Source organism: Anthonomus grandis, chromosome 3 (assembly GCF_022605725.1).
Source record: "Anthonomus grandis grandis chromosome 3, icAntGran1.3, whole genome shotgun sequence".
Taxonomy (NCBI): Eukaryota; Metazoa; Arthropoda; class Insecta; order Coleoptera; family Curculionidae; genus Anthonomus; species Anthonomus grandis.
In genome coordinates, this window is record NC_065548.1 from 37,118,730 (window position 1) to 37,142,908 (window position 24,179).

At 32.0% G+C, this 24,179-nt stretch overlaps 1 protein-coding gene across 1 annotated transcript in view; it reads left to right on the forward strand.

The window, feature by feature from the left end:
* Positions 1–3,152: 3,152 nt before the first annotated feature.
* LOC126734525 (charged multivesicular body protein 3) overlaps positions 3,153–24,179 on the forward strand; it is a 33,021-nt gene continuing 11,994 nt past the window's right edge. The window contains exons 1-3 of the mRNA XM_050438198.1: positions 3,153–3,424; positions 3,498–3,914; positions 11,058–11,306. Of these exons, the coding sequence (XP_050294155.1) occupies positions 3,506–3,914; positions 11,058–11,305 (657 nt within the window). The 5' untranslated portion in view covers positions 3,153–3,424; positions 3,498–3,505 and the 3' untranslated portion in view covers position 11,306. The remainder of the gene's footprint in view (positions 3,425–3,497; positions 3,915–11,057; positions 11,307–24,179) is intronic.

The window sequence follows — 24,179 nt, forward strand, 5'->3', positions numbered from 1 at the left end:
CATTCCAATCCAGTTGGTTTTCTTCAAAAAATATGTTAATCGTGTTAAAAATTTCTTCTCCGGTTGTGTTAGTAGCCAGCGATGAGCACATAAGCAAGTCTTCTTCGAGTGAATGCTTATATGGATATCGCACAATTACTAGCAAGATGGCCAGTCCAGCAACATCAGTCGACTCATCCATTTGCACGACGAATTTGTTATTATAAAGCCGTGAAACCAGTTCTTGTTTTATGTTTGCTGCGATATCCCCAATTCGGCGCGTAACTGTATCGTTCGAAAGCGGCACTGTAGAAAGATGCTTTACAGATTTTTCGTCGAGCATACATTTTGTTATGTCTACCACCATGGTTCTATTAGCTTTTTAGCGATAGTGTGCGCTTTTCCTGCTTGGGCAATGCGGTAACGAACCAAATACGATGCCTCCGTGGCCTTTTCATTCACAGTCCGAGTCGCATACGTCATAGTTTTTTTGCTTCTTAATAATTGTTTTTTTTACGTAGAAAAAATTCTTTACTTTTGTTTTTGAAGTCAGGATGTACAGTTTTTAAATGTCGGCGTATCTTAGCAGGTACCATCGAACTATTAGGAAGGAGTTTGCTGTACAACATACAAAGAGGTGAGCCATTGGAATCAACAAATCCGAGATTAATGTATGATTCGTCATACTTTCGTTTTTTCACTTTCAGTGTGTCATTAGATGTTTTACTACTTGAACTTGAAACCATAAAACTAGAACTTGACACCGTCATATCACCTTGATTTGAATTTGACACATCATCCAAGCGGACCACATTTTTTGCAACACCTTTAAGCCAGCACTCCATTCTTCTTTAACACTTATTTGATTTGGTCAATTTTATGACAAATAGTATCTCTTAACGCACGAAATACAAGATTTTACAACCACTACGAACAACAACAAAACAAGCGAACATAAAATAATACCGAGCGCGGTGTGAGTAAATTTTGCGGTACGTTGCTTGAGTAATAAATTCTCCACGACAAACAATCCTTCTTTATATTATACCAGCAACCATCGAATCATCTCGCATTCCTCAGAAATTTCGGAGAGCCAGACGATTTTCTTCGAAGTACGCGTCGACGCACGAGCACGAGAAACGGCGCGACAAAACTAAAGTGTCAGGTACTATGACGATATCTTGCTATGCTTCTAGATTTTTCTTTCTCCTTCGTTGGTTACCAACAAATCAAGTCGGTAACCAAACCAAGTTTTTCCTCCATAAAATACACATGTCATACTTACATCACTCATTATTGTAATGCGTATAAAACTTATTCCATTAAATTAACATAATCGTTTTGATACAACAAACAAATCGGAGCGTTTTGCGCAGCAAAAGTTTTGCGAGCGTTTGAGCAAAAGAGAGACGCGAAATAAAGAAATACAATTCTCACTAGCTGTACACTCTACGATATATTTATGGTTTTCGCTACATCACCCCATGAACATCGTCAGAATATATTTTTTCCGTAACTCTTAAAGGATTTCCTTCAAAATAAAAAAAAATCAATAACGCGCGAGTATTTCTAGGTTAGTTTTTCTTTGCCACGCTCAAATCGTCAGATTATTGAAATATACACTCTTCTTCATGTACTTAACTCACAATGTCTTAATCTGACGCGCTCGAGTTTTTCTGATGACAGATTTTTTTTACTAATCTGACGGCCTTCTGTCAATGCACGCATCTATAGGAAGGATTCATATATGGTAGGGGTACATTATAGGGTATAAGGTTTCTTCTCTTATCATTTTCTGACGCGCTCGACTAACGCGCAAAATCCTCGCTTGGGCTACCCTACTAAAATGCAGACTCATCAGCTTTTGATTTTGATAGTAATTGATTTTTTAGGCACATACTATTAATTTATGTAATATGATAATATAAATATAGCTATTAAAGAAATTTATTTTTCAGAATAAGGTAAATTTTAAAAACTCTAATTCTCTTTTTTTAAATAGAATATAAAGTTTTTTATATGTCTAGATTTTTTTCGTTTTTAAATTTCGTATCTCTGGTCATCATTATAATCTATATTAACTGTGTTAAAAATAGCATAAATAAAGCATTTAAAATAATATGTTTCAAAATGTAAGTCTTTGTAGGGATTGAACAGAAGCTTTACTCTTAGTTCATCGGTCGTCACAAGGGGTAGGAATAATTCTTTACCAGGTATCTTCTGATGTAGAACCTAAATACATTTTATCTGCAATTGTCAATTTAACCAACCACCGTTTTATCTGCCGCCATTACTCTTTAATTTTATTTGAGAACTTATCTTTTTGGTTTCATACAAGATAATTATTTCGTAATGGTTTATTACATATTGTAAAACTTTATTGTTTTATAAAACCAAATAATTTTACATTTCTAGGCGACTTAATTAGTATACCTGTATACTCATTTCATATACTCATATGAAAAAATATTTAGTCAGATCAAAATACAAGCAACCGCTAGCCTAACCCGGCTGAAAACCGGTGGATCGAAATACGGGTTATTCACATACTTTTATTACTCTCTCTATTCGCTACGACGACTATAGTACCGAATAATGCCCCAAAGAAAAGTGCAAGAATATTCTTTAAAGTAGTATATTCTGTTACGATTGTATACAGGGTGGCCATTTGAAAACGAAACAGAGCCTATTTTGGGTCCCTCAGAACATTTGCGAAAAAATCCTCGGACCCGTCAATTTTTGATTCAAGGGGGAACCATTTTTTTGCTAGTTTCACCCACCTGAGGGCAAAGCCCTAGCGGGGGTGACAAGGGCCCCCAAAATTTTAAATGGAACGGGGGTCGAGTGATACCTTATTTTGAAGGTATTTTTAAAAAATTAGGGTTTATTTTAGAAATTATTTTTAAGCTGTTTTCTAAACGTCAAATGTCAAAGATATTGAAATAAGTGCGGGAAAAAATAAAAACCAACAACAAATTATTTCCTTTTTAAAGATGACACAAAGTTTATTATGGCTAATAAGTTTCCTTTTTTTGATATTTATGTTTCAAAACTAATTAGATATAACATTAATGGCGTCCGGGGTATTATTTAAACAAACAAAATGATGACAGCGACAGCTGACAAGTTACGCAGTGACTTCAACGAAACACGTCCAAGCGGGCACGATTTCAAGGTCAACCAAGGGCTTAACTGCGGTTAAAACCGATAGATCGCTTGGAATCGGTTATAGTAGCTTAGACCCTAACGTAAAGAAATTTGGGGCTTCAAGAAGCAAGAGAGAGTACTGACATTTTTTGACAAATGACAACCAAATCATAACAAAAATAAAAATAGACCAAAAAGGCATAAAAACAACTCGGAAAACCTCAAAAAATTACTGGAACCGTAATAACTTCAATAAATCAATAGACATTTATCCACGAAACCCATCACTTTAATAGAGGTTTGTATTTAGCAGTGACGTCATTTCTAGAAACACCCATAATTAATAATATTCTTTACCATACCATTTATAGCAACTACAATGGGTTTATTTGGGAAATCAGAACGGAATCCAAAAGACATGGTAAACGAATGGAATCACAAGCTTAGAAAAGAGGGTTATCAGTTAGACAGACAGATAACTTCCATCAAACGAGAAGAGGAAAAAGTTAAGAGGTCACTAAAAGAAGCAGCAAAGAAAGGTGATAAGGACACCTGTACAATACTTGCAAAAGAAATAATCAGAGCAAGAAAAGCCATAAATAAAATCTATACATCAAAGGCTCACTTGAACTCAGTTATGTTGCAAATGAAAAACCAGTTGGCCACTCTGAGAGTGGCTGGTTCCCTTCAGAAGTCAACTGAAGTTATGCAGGCAATGCAAACACTCATAAGGGTACCTGAAGTTGCGAGGACCATGCAGGATATGTCCAAAGAAATGATGAAAGCAGGTGAGTTTTTAAATATTTTAATTTGGCTAACATGAATCAGATCATATCCTTTTTTTGAGATGTAAAAATGTATATTGATTATAAGTCAAAGATTATATATAAAAATAGGATTTTAGCAATGAAACTAAATATCTAGTGAAAATATTTGTAATTTAAAATTACTTATAATGGGTTTATATGACTTTTTTTGAATGCATCTTAGTCATAACTCCTATCTCACTCATTAAACAATGTACTAAATACACCCATTTATAGGCCATCATTTTCTGAATGAATAACTTTTAGTTTTTAGTTTATTTGACTGACTTAACTGATGTGTTTCAAAGAAAGGACTTTTATAAGAACTATAATTTAAAAAATAGTTTAAAAAATTGTGAGTTATCACTATAAACCTAAAGAAGTACTAAAATTATGAATTGTGAGTTAAGCATGTGCTTATGCATTAAGATTTATGAGTGTTGAGTCTATGAGTGATTCCTACATTGCTAAAATGACTCATGGTGTAGCACAAAATTTCAATAACTTCTGGGAACATGTAAACAACTTATTAAGATCATAAGTTGTTTACATGTCAACTTCTGCCCCAACCATATTTAACAAAGAAAAATATTGCTTACAGCATATAGATATAAGGTAGTTAATTAAACATGTGCAAGTATTATACCCATGATCAACAGAAGTAGGAAACTTTTCTCTATTTTTAAGTAAAAAAACATCACTGCTTTAATGCTTTTATATCTAATTTTATCTATCTTTTTTTGTATCTTCCTGTTGGCTGCTCAAAAAATAATGCCATACCTAGTCATAGACTCAAAGTTTGCAAAATACAAGGCTTTTTTAGCGCATTTATTTAATTATTTTAAAACTGTGGAAACAAAAACAAACTTTATTTAGTTTAATTTGTAATATTTTACTTAAATCTGTCAATAAATATAAAGCACCATCCAAAGTAAAAAGGCAAAATATACATACAATGGCAAAAATATGGTACAAATTCAATAAAAAATAAATGAGGTTGTTCAAAAAAATTGTGGTGTGCAAAAAAACTCTTGCACACATATTAACAAAAATTATGTATAACTTTCTTATTTTAAATGGAACACCCTGTATGTGAATAAATTTTTGGATTTTATACAAAATTATAATGGCTCAAAGTGCTAATGGCCTGTCAAGACAGATAAGCTTTTTTGACTCTATGATTACATCTTTTAAGGGGCAGTTAAAAAATATTATTTCATAGGGTCTTTAATTAATTAATTCATCTACACCTTTCATTGATTTATATATAGATAGTTTTGTATTTGTATATATATGTTTGTATGGGTATGCTATGTAGCACTTTTGTAAATGGTTTCTGTAAATAAATAAATAAATAAATATCTTGAAGTATCACATGCCATACTTTTATTCAACCATTTCCAAGGTATGCAGTTTTGAAAATTGCTCTTTTTATGAATTTTAAAGCTTATTCTCTAAAAACTTATTCTATTAAAGATAAATAATAATATAATATAATAATTTGCTCAAAATGCTCACCATTCAAAATGTTGGGAAAATGCTAGTCTAGTTAAATACTCATCAAAAACATTTCTAAGAGTATTTTGTTAAGATTGTTTATTATTTATTAATTTGACTAATTTCATATCTAATTTTAAGTTTTAGATCAAATTGCGCAGATTCTCATTATAAACTTTTGATTTTAAATACCCCCAAAGGAAAAAATCCAGGGTTGTGAGATCTAAGGGTATTACAGGCCATCCTCCAAATCCACTGTCCGGGAAATACCGCATTTAAATGTTCGCGTACCTGACGAGCAAAATGGAGTATCAGTAGGCACCATCCTGTTGAAACCAGATATAGATCTATTTGGCGTATTAAACTGATTTGGAAAAGAAATTGCGAGTTGGAATTGAGTGAACATTTAATTTTTGTGGATCCTGTGTATGATTTTCTCTCATCCAATGGGGATTATTCATGCCCCAATACAGTACAGTACATTTCAGAACATTCTACCCTGCGATCAGAATCACCATTGTTTGCTCATGCAGTAAAAGTTTGTATGGATGATAGTTTTCTTTCTTAAGTACAAAGTTGTTTGTTGGCTAACAACATTATTTGAGGCTACTTCAGAAGACGAAATATGGGGATTATCTTACACTTCTAATAAAATATTCAATCTTGTATTTTTATTAATTTTTTGACGACCGGCCGTATACGATTTTTCACTGTGCCTGTTTTTCTAAATTTTCTTACTGTAATTCTTGTAATGGGCCTTTCCGGATATTTTGCATTAAACAAATTACAAACTTCTTGAGTTCTTCATTTATCTCTGTATCCAATAAAAATTAAATTTTCAATTTGTTGAGTTTCATTTAAAAGATAATACCTTTATACCTTAAGTAATGCTTGTTTTTTTATTAGATACTTAAACAATTTAAGTGCATTTGTTTTTTAACATGTATCATATTTTATATTGTTTTTAGAAAAAATGAATTAAAAAGTAAGAATATGTGACAACGTGTCGTGACGTCACAAAGTGAAATCCGTTTTTTTCTATTTTTAGTAGAATAAGTTTTAGAGGCAATTTTCAAAACCGCATATCTTAGAAACAGTTGAATAAAAGTATGCCATGTGATACATCAAAATGTTTATAGTTTTGTGTAAAATCCAAAAATGTAGTCACATACAGGGTGTTCCATTTAACCCATTAATACCGAGAATAGATTTTTTTTCCATTTAACGCTTCTTTAGGATTTAGCTTGTTACATTAAGTGTTCAAAGCATGATTTAAAGCTTTTTTTTACAAAACTTGTGTACAAACTAAATAAAAAAACATGTGTTCCCATATATGACCTTTAGGCCTTAGTCTACTTCTAAATACACATACTGAACAAAAATGTTAAAAAATAGTGTATGGAAATTATATTTTTATCAACTATCAAAATTTTGAAAACAGTGTTTATAAAGTTCACAAAGGCTTGCAGTGGTAAAAATATTGTCAACAAAAAAGATGTCTTTTTGTTATCCAATTCGGCAATCATTTGTAAGAGAGGTGATAAAACATTTGTATCACATAAGTATTACTATGAAAACATTTAATTCATTGATAGAAATTTTTGGGTCTGGGCCGTTTTTTTAGTACAGCGTAATTGGTGGATTTATCTTTTGCGACAAATCATCGGAGAAAAACATAAATTTCGGTTCAGTAGGTTTTAGTTTCAGGGTTTATTTTTTAGGGTCACTTCAGTCTTTATCTTCTACACGGGTGCTTCCAGATCCTATGAAGTTTGCACGACATTACAGCTTTATTGCATTATTGAACTGTTGATCCTCCCATCATCTCATTGTTAGCAAAAATAATTCTACCAGTCTGTGATTCAAGTTATGCGCCAGTCTCCCCTCATCCTCGTCCGCCAAATCTTTGTAGGTTCCAAAAGTTCTATCCTGTGGCTCAATATATATATCAAAAACATTTCTCTGGTCTTTCCACTGAAATAAAGTGTATGATAAATAAAAATGCCACATCTGCAGAAACACCTAAAGGACCCATATGGGAACACATTGGTTTACACAAAAATTGTGATGTACATATAAAGTAATGGTCAAATTTATACAATACAATCTAAGCATACTTTTAATACTTATCCAGTACATAAATTTTTATTTTCTTGTAAAGAAATTTATATCAGTAATAATACTTACACCAGGGTAAAGTTTGTAAAAATATTTTATGCTCTTTTTCTACACGTACCAAAAAACAAAAAATAAACGAAAAAATATTGACACTACTCCCACGCACTTAACTGTAAAAATACATTTAATGTGCAAAAAATCGTACCACCCTGTTTCCCCACCCTTCTAAAGCCACCCATGTTTACTGGTGCCATATGGGACTGTTAGGCTTGAATGGGTTAAAATAAGAAAGTTGGTATTGACCATTGCTACATGAAACATTCTGTATACAAACTTTTTGTAGAAAAAAAAACGCAACCAAAAATTTTTGAACATGCGTTTTTTTGAACATGTCCTCCGTCCATATTTTTTCCGTTCAATGTATATATTATATAAGCAAAATTTAAAAAAATACAAAAACTAGAAAAACATAATTTATTAAATAAAAATCAATTTGGCTTTAGGGATAAGAGCAGTACTAGTGGTGCCTATTTTAATCTTTTGAAAAGACTGTACTTGGGTCTTGTTGAGGGACAGAAGGTTACGGCAGTGTTTTGCAATTTTTCTTTGACTGTGTGGATACCGAGATACTACTGCAGAAGCTTTCTCGTTATGGTTTGAGAGGATGCGCTCTTGAATGGCTTTAATCATATCTATTAGTTAAGACAAATAGTTGGTGGGCGACACGAGGTTTCATCTGTGCGCAGGATTGTTTCTGGAGTTTCACAGGGGTCAGTTCTTGATCCTCTACTGTTTCTTGTTTACATAAATGACCTAGCTTTCATCAGCATGAATGGATAAATTTCATTGTTTGCTGATGGTACCACAATATTATGGCTAGGAACAAATAACACTAGAAGCGCAGAAACAGTTCAAAAGCATATAAGCAATATTAAAATATGGTGTAAAACGAAAAACGGACATAATTTTAAACACCCAGTTATTTTTAAGATTCGCGAGGCTATCAGTAATCTTGATAAACATAATACTAAGGTAGCATTCATTTAGTTAAAAGGACACAAGGATTGCTAGGAAATGAATTGGCAGATAAAGAGGCCAAGGAAGCAATTAAGAGAGATAGGGTTCTTTACAAAGAATAACAAAGTAAATTTTTTTTTAAACAAAAAAGAGAATTTGGCATTTACCGCACTAAAATAATTTATTCAGTGTTTAAATTATGAATGACTATAAATAAACTAAATATAGTTGTATGTAACAGACGAAAAACACAATGTCACGGTCTCACAACATTTACTTAAAGCTACACGTGTTTCGCTCTATTCAGAGCATCATCAGGCCTAAAACAATAATAATTAGTCTTGAAAGAAAAAAAGGAGAGGACATTAAAAAGACTAAAACCTTAAAAAGCCACTAACGTTGGCAAAACAGTAAATAAACATACATTTAAGGTTAGGATGACTATACAGTTATTTAGAACCAAAAAATAAAAAATTGTAAAATATCACACCTATTGGGAATCGAACCCACGACAACAAGCTTACAAGCCAGAGACTATAGCCTATCGAAGCCACCGTAATATAGAAAGCCAGAACCCTTGAGTCGTGACGTCACGTCGAACGTCTGAGTATCCCGTGTTGTTCGTATGTTATAGCCGTATTTATTCAATACTACCGCTGTTAAAATCATAATATTATCATTGTGTCTCGTTTAAATGATAATATTGTTTAATAAAATTAATAGTGTGTTAGTAGAAAGAAGTACAAATAATAAAAACATATTCTTTATTAAAACAAAAATTATATAAAAATCAACAAATTCTTTAATGAGTTATAAATATAAGGCAGATAAGGCCTATATAATACAATAGTTTTTAATAACTACTGAAACATATATATTTATAACTATTAATTAAAACAAATATAAAACTCTTAAAAAAATAACAAATATAGCCACTGTAAGATGGTTTAAAACAAATTTAATAAAATACTAAATAATTATTTAATAAAATGGATAGATAGTTGGTAGTAACACAAAAGAAATAAAATAATATTTGTTATTAAAACAAAACAACATAAAAAAATCTAAAATAATTCAACAAGCTATAAATATAAGACAAATAACCCATACAAGTTTTTAATAGCTACCAAAGTATATTATATGTATGCACATATATAGAATAGAATAAATTGAAACATAAATACAAAACTCTTAGGAAAATAATAAATATAATATAATGTAAGATTGTTTAAAACAATTTTAATAAAATACTAAATAATTGTTTAAAATTGATAGTGTGCTGGTAGTAGTACAAAATATATAAAATCGTATTTTTTTATTATAACAAAAATATCATAAAAAAATATAACATTCTTTAACAAGGTATAAATATAAGGCAAATAACCCATACAAGCTTTTAATACCTCCCGAAATATATATTTATAATAAATTAAAACGCCGCAACCATAATTGCTATTACATAAAGGAACACAGCAACGATTTGGCATCTAAAAGAGATTAGTTAGCAGTTTATACCTACTAGCAATAATTATTTAATAATTTAATCTCACCTTTGCGGTAATTCTATTCAAAAATCTAAGTAAAACTTTAATTAATTATTATTATTGTACAGGAAAACGAGGGCTCGATTTTACATGATTTCGTCCAATACCCCGTATAGCGTATAAATGCATACCTAATGCATGAATAGACAATAGACGTTCGACGTGACGTAGCTGCTGGAGAGTGGGATGATGTTTCTGGCTTTCTATATTACGGTGGCTTCGAACCTATGGGCTACCGGAACACTGAGGAGAAGTTCAAAACATTTGTTGTTAAGTTGTTGTTAAGGCATTCTAACACAATATTAAACTTATTTCAGTTCCTTGAAAAAAAAAAGCTTGACCTTCTCGAGAGGATGGAAATTACTAAAGCCAAGAAGAGTCCTGTTCTTGTCTGTGTTAACGACGTATTTAATTTTGAACCCAACCTTATTTTTAATAATCTTATTTAATCAATTTTATATTTACATAATCTCTTCCAACTGAAATAAGTTTAATATTGTGTTAGAATGCCTTGGCTTAACAACAAATGTTTTGAACTTTTCCTCAGTGTTCCGGTAGCCCACAATTTTTAAATAACTGTATAATCATCCTAACCTTAAATGTATGTTTATTTACTGTTTTGCCAACGTTAGTGGCTTTTTAAGGTTTTAGTCTTTTTAATGTCCTCTTTTTTCTTTCAAGACTAATTATTATTGTTTTAGGCCTGATGATGCTCTGAATAGAGCGAAACACGTGTAGCTTTAAGTAAATGTTGTGAGACCGTGACTTTGTGGTTTTCATTGTTTTTTGTTTGTTGTATACGTCGGTCTCTTTGTGAAAAATGGATGAGATTTTCTTATTATAGTTGTATATACTCCTAATAATTTACTACATAGGCATACCCTTGGTTCTATGTCTATGAATTTATTCTTGACGACCTGGTCTTAAATATGTTATTCATTATTTGTAGGAATAATAGAAGAAATGTTGGATGAAACCTTTGAAGATATTGAAGATTCAGAAGAAATGGAGGAAGCAGCACAAAGTGAAGTAGATAAAGTTCTATTTGAGATTACAGAGGGCAAAATTGGTGAAGCTCCTTTACCACCATCAGAACCAGCAGAAAAAGTCAAGCAGGCAGAAGGAAATGCTGGAGAAGAAGAAGATGAGGGTGAGCTGGAAGAGATGCAGAGTAGGTTAGCTGCATTAAAATCTTAGGGTAAGTAAATTTATGTTTAAAAAGGTGATTTTAGTTACTTCGTTAGAATTAGTTTTATTAAGAATCCACTGTTAATAGATGTTATTGGATCTTTAGACCTTATCATTCAGTTCAACATATTAACTACTTTTTAACGCATTTTCCTTGTAACAACATTTAACATCGCAAATGTTACATTAAATCGCAAAGAACATTTGTAGCTTTGATAGATTTTCTCTCAACTATCTCATTGATAGCTTTTAATATTATACTTAAAATTTGCATTCTATAAAAAACCTCTATAACACACGGGATATAACGACAAAAGCAAAAAGCCTATTCAGTAAAATCACACTTTTGCTAAGCATGGTTCACTAAAGATTTCAAAATTCAAAAAAAAAAGGAATTAATGCTTCACAGAATCACATTTATTTATTGCCTATAATTTTATTGTTCACTTAAGAATGAATTAAGTAAAGCTTTTGCCGGTAACAGGAAAAATATTTAAAAAACGGGCTATTAAAAAAGGGCTATTTAAAAAACAAATTTTAATAAATGGTTTTTAACAGTTGAGTTGGATGAATTAATTTTGAGTACCCAGGTCAACAAATGCTATTCGGAGAAGTGATTTTAAACGGTTTTTAACTGCAAATTGAAATCCTAATGTTATTATTAAGCGCCATAACACTGGAGACACTAACAAACGTGTGAATGGAGTTTTAAGATGTGGTGGGATATTGTGAAGCCCAACAGAGAAATATTTTCGAATATTTGAGATGTAAATTTAAGTAAAATTAATTAAAAACAACTTACTTAATTAAATGCTTTTTGAATTGTCTGAATAACAAAAATTAGATCAAAATTGTATTGTAAAATACAGAGATTAACACAATGAACCAAAAATAAGGCATACAGGCAGCCATGTGATGAACCTTAACTCCTGGAAATTCAGTTGTTAATTTCTACTAACACCTGATTTAGTTATTTAGGATTTAGTAGCTAATATCAAATAGCGCTTGGACGCTACTGTGCGCTAGGGTAAGTGGAGGATCGGGGAATCAGAGAAGCAAGTCGTTCTCTCTTCAAATCGAGGTTTTCCCTATGATTTCCTGTTGCATGTTAATGTATGGGTAGTTCCGCACCCATGAAAGAAATTTGCCGAGGCTGTATACAGAGTGTATACAGCAACTAAGATACGAATCTTTAAAAGAATCGTTAAAAAAATGCCTATGAACATAAATCGGGCATACCGGACAACTATTTCAATACAACTTTTTGGTCTCTTGTATTTTCTTTACATCAAGCTTGGCTTTCGAAAAAATCTCTAGAAAAATTAGTGCATCTGACACGTTTATAATAACTATCTGGAGTAATCCTTATGACATCGCATTTGTCAGTTATTGTCAATTATGCGATTTCTAAGTCATTACGACCTCCTGAATTCAAGTTTCATATGGCCTCGAAATTAAAAACTAATAAATTATAAAAGGATTCATATGGGGACTGAAAGCTGACCAATTTTGAGGTCCAACTGAGGGATCATGTTAGGGTAGGTGATGTAGAGTTGCTGACGAGCTAGAACACTAAATTGGAGTTGGAGCTTCATTGTGCTTTAACCGCATGTTGACCCTTACTTATAAAGGTACTTATTCTAACAAAATGCGAGTTTTCTAATAATGTGGAGATTTTTGTCTACCCAAAGGTTCAAGGTTGTGAAAATTGCTCTGGTGACCCACTGTATCTGATATGAATGCAGTAGGTATCTGTTAGGAATTTTGAAACTGTTTTTGGGGCTGACTTCGAGCTAAAGTGCTATCTTTTTAGTACTACCTTCTATCGCATCAAGTATAACTTTTTTTATTTCAAGCGTTGTTACAGTTTCTGGGCTTTTAATGAAACAAAAAATGTCTTGGCATGTGGAATTACTCTGTTAGGATATCTGTACTGGTAAATTCGTCGCGCTTCTTTTGTTTTTTGGATTTGCAAATTTCCATTTGCTAATCCATAAATAAAATGCATGTCAACCATTTCAGAGCTAGTAAAATGATTCACGTTGTAATCAATGCTAATTAGCCCTTGAGAAGCGCAACTGCCGTTTTAACATCTGGTGTACATTATGCATGATGTACATTATGCCCTCTCTAGACAGAGGAAACTATTATAATTTTGGCAAAAGCGCCAGTTTAGAGGTTTACTTTTGAGATTTATTGGAATTATTAACACAACCTTAAATCTCAAACCATGTGGTAAAAGATCAAGCAGGTTTTTTTGCCAAAATTGGCATACTACAATGTACAATGTACCGTATAGAATTACAGCCATTCAGTTACTTTCAAACAAGAATACTGTTTTAGCACTAACCTAAATAAAAATATTGTTTGCTTGATTAATCTTGCTTTTAACCGCTTCTTTCACTGGATTTGTCTGGACTTTGTCTCAATATTTGAGATATTTCTTCTTCGCTTGATAACAAAAAATTAAAGAGAGAATTGATTTCTATATTTGTAAATAATAAGTCATTGAGGGACATGTCAAATCTAGATGTACGAGTGGGTTCTTTTATTAATGGAAACATGTTAAAACAGGAGGAAATCGACTCTAAACTTGTTGATTTATCAGAAATTGATTCAATCATGTTAAAGTTAAAATCCTCCACACATATAATATTGTCATATTCTGAGTATTTATTTGACGAGATATCCTCGAGGTAATTTAAAAATTGAGAAAAATTAGAGTTTGGAGGCGATATATAACACCTAGTACTACCATATTTTTAGAAATTGATATTTTTATCCAGATCCGTTCAATATAATCCTGAATTTCATTGAATAAAGTAGAGTTACTTAATATAGCCTTTAATGTAAATTCCTCTACTCCCTCCATCGACGTGTTGTCGACTTTGAGAAGAAAAGTTATCCCCGGCTATCCCCACAACGTTCACATCGATGTCAGATCTTAGCCAGGTCTTTGTCACCCCAATGACATCGTAATTACTACACTAGAAATGATTTTGAAAGGAAGCAAAGTTTAATAACAAAGATCTAGTGTTGACATGTGCCACCTCCAAGCTCACCAACTGAATATTGAAAATACGATTCCCAGAAAAATAAAAACAAACTTAAAATAAATTTTAAAAGATATAAAGAGTTTACAATTTATTTCAGCAATTACTTCAGTTTTAATTGTATTTTTAATATTAATTAAAATTTTCAACCCTTATGAATGACCGAATTCAGAAGATCCTGAGAATGAATGCTGAAGATACCAGCTTTGCCTTTTAAAAGAACAAGCTTTTAGAGAAGGTTAAAAACTCAACCTTAATCGAGTATTTTAGTTCGTGGATCCTCAATACCATACCCTATATCTTATAATCCTAGGGCTGGATATAAGTGGTGTAGGTAAATCCGAACTTTTTGAAGACTTTTGGTTTAGTGTTTAGTTTGTGTTTCTATATAAATATAGCCAAACATAAGGTTAAAATTTAGTCTAGCATGTACTGTGTTTGTGATGTATAATGGACAATCCAATCAGTAAACCAAAGTGTTGTCGGAGTTTGGTAGTATTACTGCAGTGGATTATGGGCTTCATTAATTCTATAAACACTAATTACTAATCGTTTTATCAGCATATTTTCATATTTCATGACTATCTTTATTTTGAAGATTTTTTTATAAGTAAAAAAATAATCACGGTTAAGTATAAACGGTGCAAATACACAAGTAAAAGGGGTAATTAGGTCTATTTCGAAACTACTCAGGCGAACTTTTAACCCTAGAACCAGGGTGTATGAGATTTTACCATTGAACATTTAAGAAGGCAACATAACTCCTGTTTCTCATTTATGAATTTGTTTTTTTATTTTTTCTTCTAACATGGATCTACATAAAGTTAGATTACCAATATTATAGCGTTTTTCCCGTTCATTAGGTGTGAGTTAAAACAATCGATAATAGTCAACTAATTTATTTACACACTTCGCTACGAAAACACGATCACTCACGACTACTAAAGATATTTATTTTCACTGCATTTATTTACAACTATTTTAATTTCATACCAATATTTTTAGTATTTTTTCTTCCTTTATTTTTTGGACACATTGATTAGTCTTGGCACTCGCGCGTTTTTTGAAATGAAAAATTTCTATATAGGGTGCCTCAGATAGAAACTATGGCGTAAACATTAATTTATTTAAATAAAATACTCTATATACTATGATGTTTTACAATTCTATGATATATTCTGAATACTTTTTATATAGCAAACTATATGCCTAAAGCCAATAGTTTGTCAAATATGACGTAACAGACTAATGAAACATATGAAATTAAAACAAAAATTTATTTTAAATTTATTACAACTAATATTTAATTTGTTGTTTATTTGATTCAATGCGTCCTTTGCAATGAAAATCTTGGTTACAGGGTGTCTCAAGCAGAAACTTCGACGCCAACATTAATTCTTTATGTGATTTCTTAGAAAGTAAGTAGAACTTATTATTTTCGAACAGTGTTCAATTTTAGAACCTAGTTGATAATGGTTTGTCATGCATTTGTGAGTATAATTATCATTTCACGTGTAATCAACGCATAACATGGGTTTATCTGAGAAATAACAAATTGAAATACTTATATAGAAATTTTTCATTTCAAAAAACGCGCGAGTGCCAAGACTAATCAATGTGTCCAAAAAATAAAAGAAGAAAAAATACTAAAAATATTGGTGTGAAATTAAAATAGTTGTAAATAAATGCAGTGAAAATAAATATCTTTAGTAGTCGTGAGTGATCATGTTTTCGTAGCGAAGTGTGTAAATAAATTAGTTGACTATTATCGATTGTTTTAATTCACACTTAATGAACGGGAAAAACGCTATAATATTGGTAATCTAACTTTATGTAGATCCATGTTAGAAGAAAAAATAAAAAAACAAATTAATAAATGAGAAACAGGAGTTATGTTGCCTTCTTTAAATGTTCAATGGTAAAATCTCATACACCCTGGTTCTAGGGTTAAAAGTTCGCCTGATTAGTTTCGAAATAGACCTAATTACCCCTTTTACTTGTGTATGTATGTATGTGGTATGTGGTGTATTTGCACCGTTTATACTTAACCGTGATTATTTTTTTACTTATAAACAAATCTTCAAAATAAAGATAGTAATGAAATAAAAAAATATGCTGATAAAACGATTAGTAATTAGTGTTTATAGAATTAATGAAGTCCATAATCCACTGCAGTAATACTGCCAAACTCCGACAACACTTTGGTTTACTGATTGGATTGTCCATTATACATCACAAACATAGTACATACTAGACTAAATTTTAACCTTATGTTTGGCTATATTTATATAGAAACACAAACTAAACACTAAACCAAAAGTCTTCAAAAAGTTCGGATTTAACTACACCACTTATAATCCAGCCCTAGGATTATAAGTTATAGGGTATGGTATTGAGGATCCACTAACTAAAATACTCGATTAAGGTTGAGTTTTCAACCTTCTCTAAAAGCTTGTTCTTTTAAAAGGCAAAGCTGGTATCTTCAGCATTCATTCTCAGGATCTTCTGAATTCGCTCATTCATAAGGGTTGAAAATTTTAATTAATATTAAAAATACAATTAAAACTGAAGTAATTGTTTAAATAAATTGTAAATTCTTTATATCTTTTAAAATTTATTTTAAGTTTGTTTTTATTTTTCTGGGAATCGTATTTTCAATATTCAGTTGGTGAGCTTGGAGGTGTCACATGTCAACACTAGATCTTTGTTATTAAACTTTGCTTGCTTTCAAAATCATTTCCAGTGTAGTAATTACGATGTTATTGGGGTGACAAAGACCTGGTTAAGATGTGACATCGATGTGAACGTTGTGGGGATGGCCGGGGATAACTTTTCTTCTCAAAGTCGACAACACGTCGGAGGAGGGAGTAGAGGAATTTACATTAAAGACCATATTAAGTAACTCTACTTTAGTCAATGAAATTCAGGATTATATTGAACGCATCTGGATAAAAATATCAATTTCTAAAATTATAGTAGTACTAGGTGTTATATATCGCCTCCAAACAATTTTTCTCAATTTTTAAAATCTCGAGGATATCTCGTCAAATAAATACTCAGAATATGACAATATTATATGTGTGGATTTTAACTTCAACATGATTGAATCAATTTCTGATAAATCAGCAAGTTTAGAGTCGATTTCCTCCTGTTTTAACATGTTTCCATTAATAAAAGAACCCACTCGTACATCTAGATTTGGCATGTCCCTCGTTGACTTATTATTTACAAATATAGAAATCAATTCTCTCTTTAATTTTGTGTTATCAAGCGAAGAAGAAATATCTCAAATATTGAGACAAAGTCCACACAAATCCAGTGAAAGAAGCGGTTAAAAGCAAGATTAATCAAGTAAACAATATTTTTATTTAGGTTAGTGCTAAAACAGTATTCTTGTTTGAAAGTAACTGAATATGGCTGTAATTCTATACGGCCCATTGTACGACAATGATGTATGCCAATTTTGGCAAAAAACCTGCTTAATCTTTTACCACATAGTTTAAGATTTAAGGTTGTGTTAATAATTCCAATCAATCTCAAAAGTAAACCTCTAAACTGGCGCTTTTGCCAAAATTATAATAGTGTCCTCTGACTAGAGAGGGCATAATGTACATCATGCATAATGTACATCAGATGTTAAAACGGCAGATCCGCTTCTGAAGGGCTAATTAGCATTGATTACAACGTGAATCATTTTACTAGCTCTGAAATGGTTGACATGCATTTTATTTATGGATTAGCAAATGGAAATTTGCAAATCCAAAAAACAAAAGAAGCGCGACGAATTTACCAGTACAGATATCCTAACAGAGTAATTCCACATGCCAAGACATTTTTTGTTTCATTAAAAGCCCAGAAACTGTAACAACGCTTAAAATAAAAAAAGTTATACTTGATGCGATAGAAGGTAGTACTAAAAAGATAGCACTTTACCTTGAAGTCAGCCCAAAAATAGTTTGAAAATTCTCAACAGGTACCTTCTGCATTCATATCAGATACAGTGGGTCACCAGGGCAATTTTCACAACCTTGAACCTTTGGGTAGACAAAAATCTCCACATTATTAGAAAACTTGCATTTGGTTAGAATAAGTACCTTTACAAGTAAGGGTCGACATGCGGTTAAGTCACAATGAAGCTCCAACTCCAACTTAGTGCTTTAGCTCGTCAGCACCTTTACATCACCTACCCTAACATGATCCCTGAATTGGACCTCAAAATTGGTCAGCTTTCAGTCACCATATGAATCCTTTTATAGTTATAGTTTTCATTAGTTTTTATTTTCGAGGCCATATAAAATTTCTGTACTTGAATTCAGGAGGTCGTAATGACTTCAGAAATCGCATAATTGATAAATGCGATGTCATAAGGATTACTCCGGATAGTTATAAACGTGTCAGATGCCCTAATTTGTTCTAGAGATTTTTTCGAAAGCGAAGCTTGATGTGAAGAAAATACAAGAGACCAAAAAGTTGTATTGAAATAGTTGTCTGGTATCCCCAGATTTATGTTCATAGGCATTTTTTTAACGATTCTTTTAAAAATTCGTATCTTAGTTGCTGTATACACTCTGTATATAGCATCGGCAAATTTCTTTCATGGGTGCGGAACTACCCATGCATTAACATGCAACAGGAAATCAGAGGAAAACCTCGATTTGAAGAGAGAACGACTTGCTTCTCTGATTCCCCGATCCCTCACTTACCCTAGCGCACAGTAGCGTCCAAGCGCTATTTGATATTAGCTACTAAATCCTAAATAACTAATTCAGGTGTTAGTAGAAATTAACAACTGAATTTCCAGAAGTTAAGGTTAATCACACGGCTGCCTGCATGGCTTATTTTTGGTTCATTCTGTTAATCTCTGTATTTTACAATACAATTTTGATCTAATTTTTGTTATTCAGATTATTCAAAAAGCATTTAATTAAGTAAGTTGTTTTTAATTAATTTTACTTAATTTTACATATCAAATACTCGAAAATATTTCTCTGTTGGGCTTCACAATATCCCATCACATCTTTAAACTCCATTCACACGTTTGGTAGTGTTTCCAGTGTTATGGCGTTTGATAATAACATTAGGATTTCAATTTGCAGTTAAAAACCGTTTAAAATCACTTCTCCGAATGGCATTAGTTGACCCGGGTACTCAAAATTAACTCAACTGTTAAAAACCATTTAATAAAATTTGTTTTTTAAATAGCCCTTTAATATTTTTCCTGTTACCGGCAAAAGCTTTACTTAATTTATCCTTAAGTGAACAATAAAATTATAGGCAATAAATAAATGTGATTCTGTGAAGCATTAATTCCAAATTTGCTTTTGAAATCTTTAGTGAACCATGCTTAGCAAAAGTGTGATTTTACTGAACAGGCTTTTTGCTTTTGTCGTTATATCCCGTGTGTTTTAGAAATTTTTTATAGAATGCAAATTTTTAGTATAATATTAAAAGGTATCAATGAGAAAAAAAATTCTTTGCGATTTAGTTTAACATTTGCGATGTTAAATGTTGTTACAAGGAAAATGTATGCATTAAAAAGAAGTTAACATGTTGGACTGAATGATATTGAAGATGTTCGTGATATTGAAGATGATAGACTCTACACTAATAACACTGATGCCGAGTTTAGCCGAAATGTCGCGGACAATCATCCTACGGTCCTTCAAAATGTGTTGTTCTACGCGGCGAATGTTGTCTGGTCGCGGTGATGGTATTATGTACATTTTCGACGATGTCCCGGCAATCCTTGAATGCTTTGGTCCATTTAAACACAGCAGCTCTACTGAGGCACTCACTACCGATTTCGCAGACTCAAAGTGCCGTGTTTTTAACGCCTTCCCATACTAAAAAACGAATAACAATACGTTGCGCAACGGCAGTCAGCACTTCAGACAGACGAAAACTATGACACGCTGTTCGTAAGGGATCCAGCTGTCGCATACTCAAGTTAGTACCTTCAAAATATACATGCGCGCCATTTACGGCATTTGTCTCCATCATATCTGAAGCGCCCTCGTATCATTCGTAAAAGGTACAACTGATACATGATTGTTAGAAGACGATTTTGACCGTCAGGTGCAATTTTGTAAGCAGATTTTTGAGGCTAACAAACAATGGAAATTTCATAACACACCTAGTAACGACATATGGCTTCAACAAGACGGAGCATCTTCTCACTTTGCCATCGCTGTTCGACAATTTCTTGATGCAATTTTTTCTGACAGATGGATTGAATGAAGAGGACTGATTGAGTGGCCGCCAAGGTCGTCGGATATAACCCGATTAGATTTTTTCTTACGGCGCTATTTGAAGTCCAACATTTATGTGAATACATCAAATAATGTTGATAATTTAAACCAAATAATTCGACAAGAAATTAAACTAATCGATCCGCAAGCGATTGAAAATTTGAAAAATTGTGGAACTGGAAGTTATTTACTGTCTTCAGAAATGCATTGAATTAAATGCACAACAGATTGAACATCAGTTGCAATAAAAATAGTATAATTTTTTATTTCTTAATAGTCTATAATCTAATATCTATATTTAATAGTATCGTTAGACCATACGTCAAATTTAACAAACCGCTGACTTAAGGCATATGATATGCTATACAAAAAGTATTCAGAATATATCGTCGACTTGTAAAATGTCATGATATACGGGGAGTTCTATTTAAAAAAAATGAATGTTGACACCATAGTTTCTACTTGGGCCACCGTGTATAAAAAAATTTTATTGCAAAAAAATAAGAAAAATAAAAGAAGATAAAAACACCTGATTTTTGAAGATTTAAAAAAAATGCGATAGAAGCTTGTCAGATGTTTATGCAGGCTGAACTTGATGTACTGGCCATTGCTAATTTGACAATGAGAGAAAATATATAGTTTTTTTTTTAATTACTGGATGTTATTTATTGTAATGCACATAAAACTTATTGCATTAAATTAACAAAATTGTTTTGACACAAGTAAATTTGAGCGTCAAACGCGTCACTATTGCGATCAGCTGGGATGCTATAATGCCGGCAGACGATAGAGTGGGGATGGCTTGAGAAAGTGAAATGGTAAAATATGCAGTTCTCAGCAGCTGTACCATGAAAATTGTCAGATAATATTTTTTCCATAATTCATTAAGGATTTCCTTCAAAATAAAGAAAAAATTCAATCGCGCTCGAGTTTTTCTGAGGATCGATTTTTTTTACTAATCTGACGGACTGCCCTTGACGCACGCCTCTATAGTAAGTATGTATAGTAAGTGTCCATATATGGTAGGGGTACATTAAAGGTTACAAAGTTTCTTTCTATATGATTTAGAGATGTTATGGAATAGCTTTTTAATGTACCTATTCCGACCTGTACCAGTTCTACATGTAAACCTATTCCAAATGCCTATTACAGATCCAACCTATTCCTAACAAATAAATTGCAAGACAGCCGCGGTGGCGGTGGCGCTCCTGGCGGTATCACAGGTTTTCGATGAATTAGCGGTTATGTTTTTAAATTTTATTATTTTTGCGGCATGCGCGGCATCTTGGATAGCGCGCCGCAGTCACTTTGATTTCCGCCGAAAAAAATGATTAAATGAAGGGGCGGCCAGTTTTTTTTTCTACTGTACTTTTTAGCTTTTGTGGACACCGACAGCCAACGGACTTTTCGGTTTTACAATGTATAGGAGGAGTTTAGTCTGTATTGGTGATCCGTCCATATAGATCTACATAGAATTGAGTTTAAAGTTTATATTTATTATTACTTATTTTCATTTGTTAGTCATGAACAAAATGACTAGTGTTGTTTGGGACTTTTTTTCTATACTTTCAGTTTTTTTCTTCTCATAATTGCTCTTGGGTGGGTTTACTCTTGTTATATGCATAGTTTGTTTAAATTTGTTAGTTGAGTTGTATTCTTTTTGTTACCATATTACCCCTTAATTGTCTTTTGTATTGGGATTTTCCTGTTGGACAATAAATGAATAAATAGCAATAAACAAACTGCAAAACCCTTATATCTTATAAAACTACCGTGTCAAATTTAAAGAAATACATTCTAAGAAAACACCTCACAGTGCAAATACTTCAAGTAAACCCCTCGCTATCAATCCCTCAGGACAACAATAATAAGTTGAAAGAACTCGTCTATTATCTCAAAGAGACCTACGTAACTAGAGAAAAAAATGGACGGTACTTAGCAGGTCATCTAGCTATAAGGTCTGATGATGCTTTATTAGCGAAACATGTCACCTGATTAATTAAAAAGACATTTTGAGACTGAGACTTGGAGTTTTCATTTTTTTCCCAACAATAATAAGGATATAGAATATCAAATTACAAGTGAAAATGCTGATATACAAATAGAAGTCAATTATGACGCGGCCACATCGCAACAGGTAAATTTTGATTAGCTAAAATATTGATAACTTTTCATTATAATCTCTCAGATAAATAACATATTTACCTAATAGCTAATATCTTGTAAATAACATCTTGTAACTTTTTTTCTTTTTTTTTTTTAAGATTGATTTGTTATCGCGGAACTTAACACCCAGTGCCAGTGCATCCACCTGCTCATTCAGTACAAGTATTATGTGCCACATAGAAAGAAAGGCAGAATACCATAGGTTTTTAAAAAAATCAGTTAAAAATTTCATTTGTGCCAAAAGATTGTATACAGCCTCAAAGAAAAAAATTGACGATTTATTATTAAAACAATTTTATAAAGATTAGAAGACGCTGTACGGATTACAATAGCTATACTCGATATTGATATTGGATAAATGGGCCCTTCTAAAGGAACTGAAAGTTATTTTGGAGCCCTTTGAGGATGATTAGTGTGTTGGACGAATATTCGTGAGGATGATCGTGTTATTCGTGGACAAAAATATCTAGTAGCTTCTTTTAGATGTATGCAGTGAGCTTCTAAAAATTGACATGAGCACATCTGCTAAGACAATAATTAAAAAATTGCAAAGCGGTCTTCGTAATAAAGTGGTAAATGTGGAATATAGTAATTCATTGGTAGTAACCACATACTTAGACCCAAGTTTTAAGAGTTTGGCATTTAAAAATAATGACGCTTTAGAAAGAGTAAAGAAGAATATTATAGCAGAGTTAAGTGATATTATTTATAAAAAAGATTCGGTAAAAATAATTGAGGCTTAACAACCATCTACGAGCAATGTAAAAGATAATTTAATTTAAAAAAAAAACAACTTTTTCAGTATGGGATACATTTGACAAAATTACTTCTAAAAAAGAAATTCAAATACTAGTTCTACCTCTAGGGCGATCTTAGAAGTGCAGGTTTATAGAGTATGCTATTCTGGGTCGAAAAATGGACCCATTCGAATGGTGGAGGGAACATGGGTATATGTATCGCAATTTAAGTGTACTTGCTTAACAAAAATTATGTGCTGTTGCGACGTCGGTCCTATGTGAATGTTTATTTTCAAAAGCAGGTGAACTTTTAAGTGATCGTCGCCGTCGTCTTAAGGCAAAAAATCTAGAAAAATTATTATTTTTCGATTTTAACGCCAAATTTTGTAAGTAGGAAAAGTCAAAAAAAAATCCAAAATTTTTATATTTTTTTGTTTTTGTTACTTTTTAAAAAAATATATATCTTGTATTATTTTGTTTTGTTTATTTTTATCTAATATTGTTCGCCATTAATATTGTTCGCCTTTCTTTTGATGGAAACTTAGCGCCTTTTTAGCATATAGGTACACACCTATATCTATTATCTACAAATAAATACTGATTCAATAAAAGCAAATAACTGTACTAATTTAATAAAAAACTCGGAATAACTTTGCTATTCTGAGTTTTTCTACGAAAC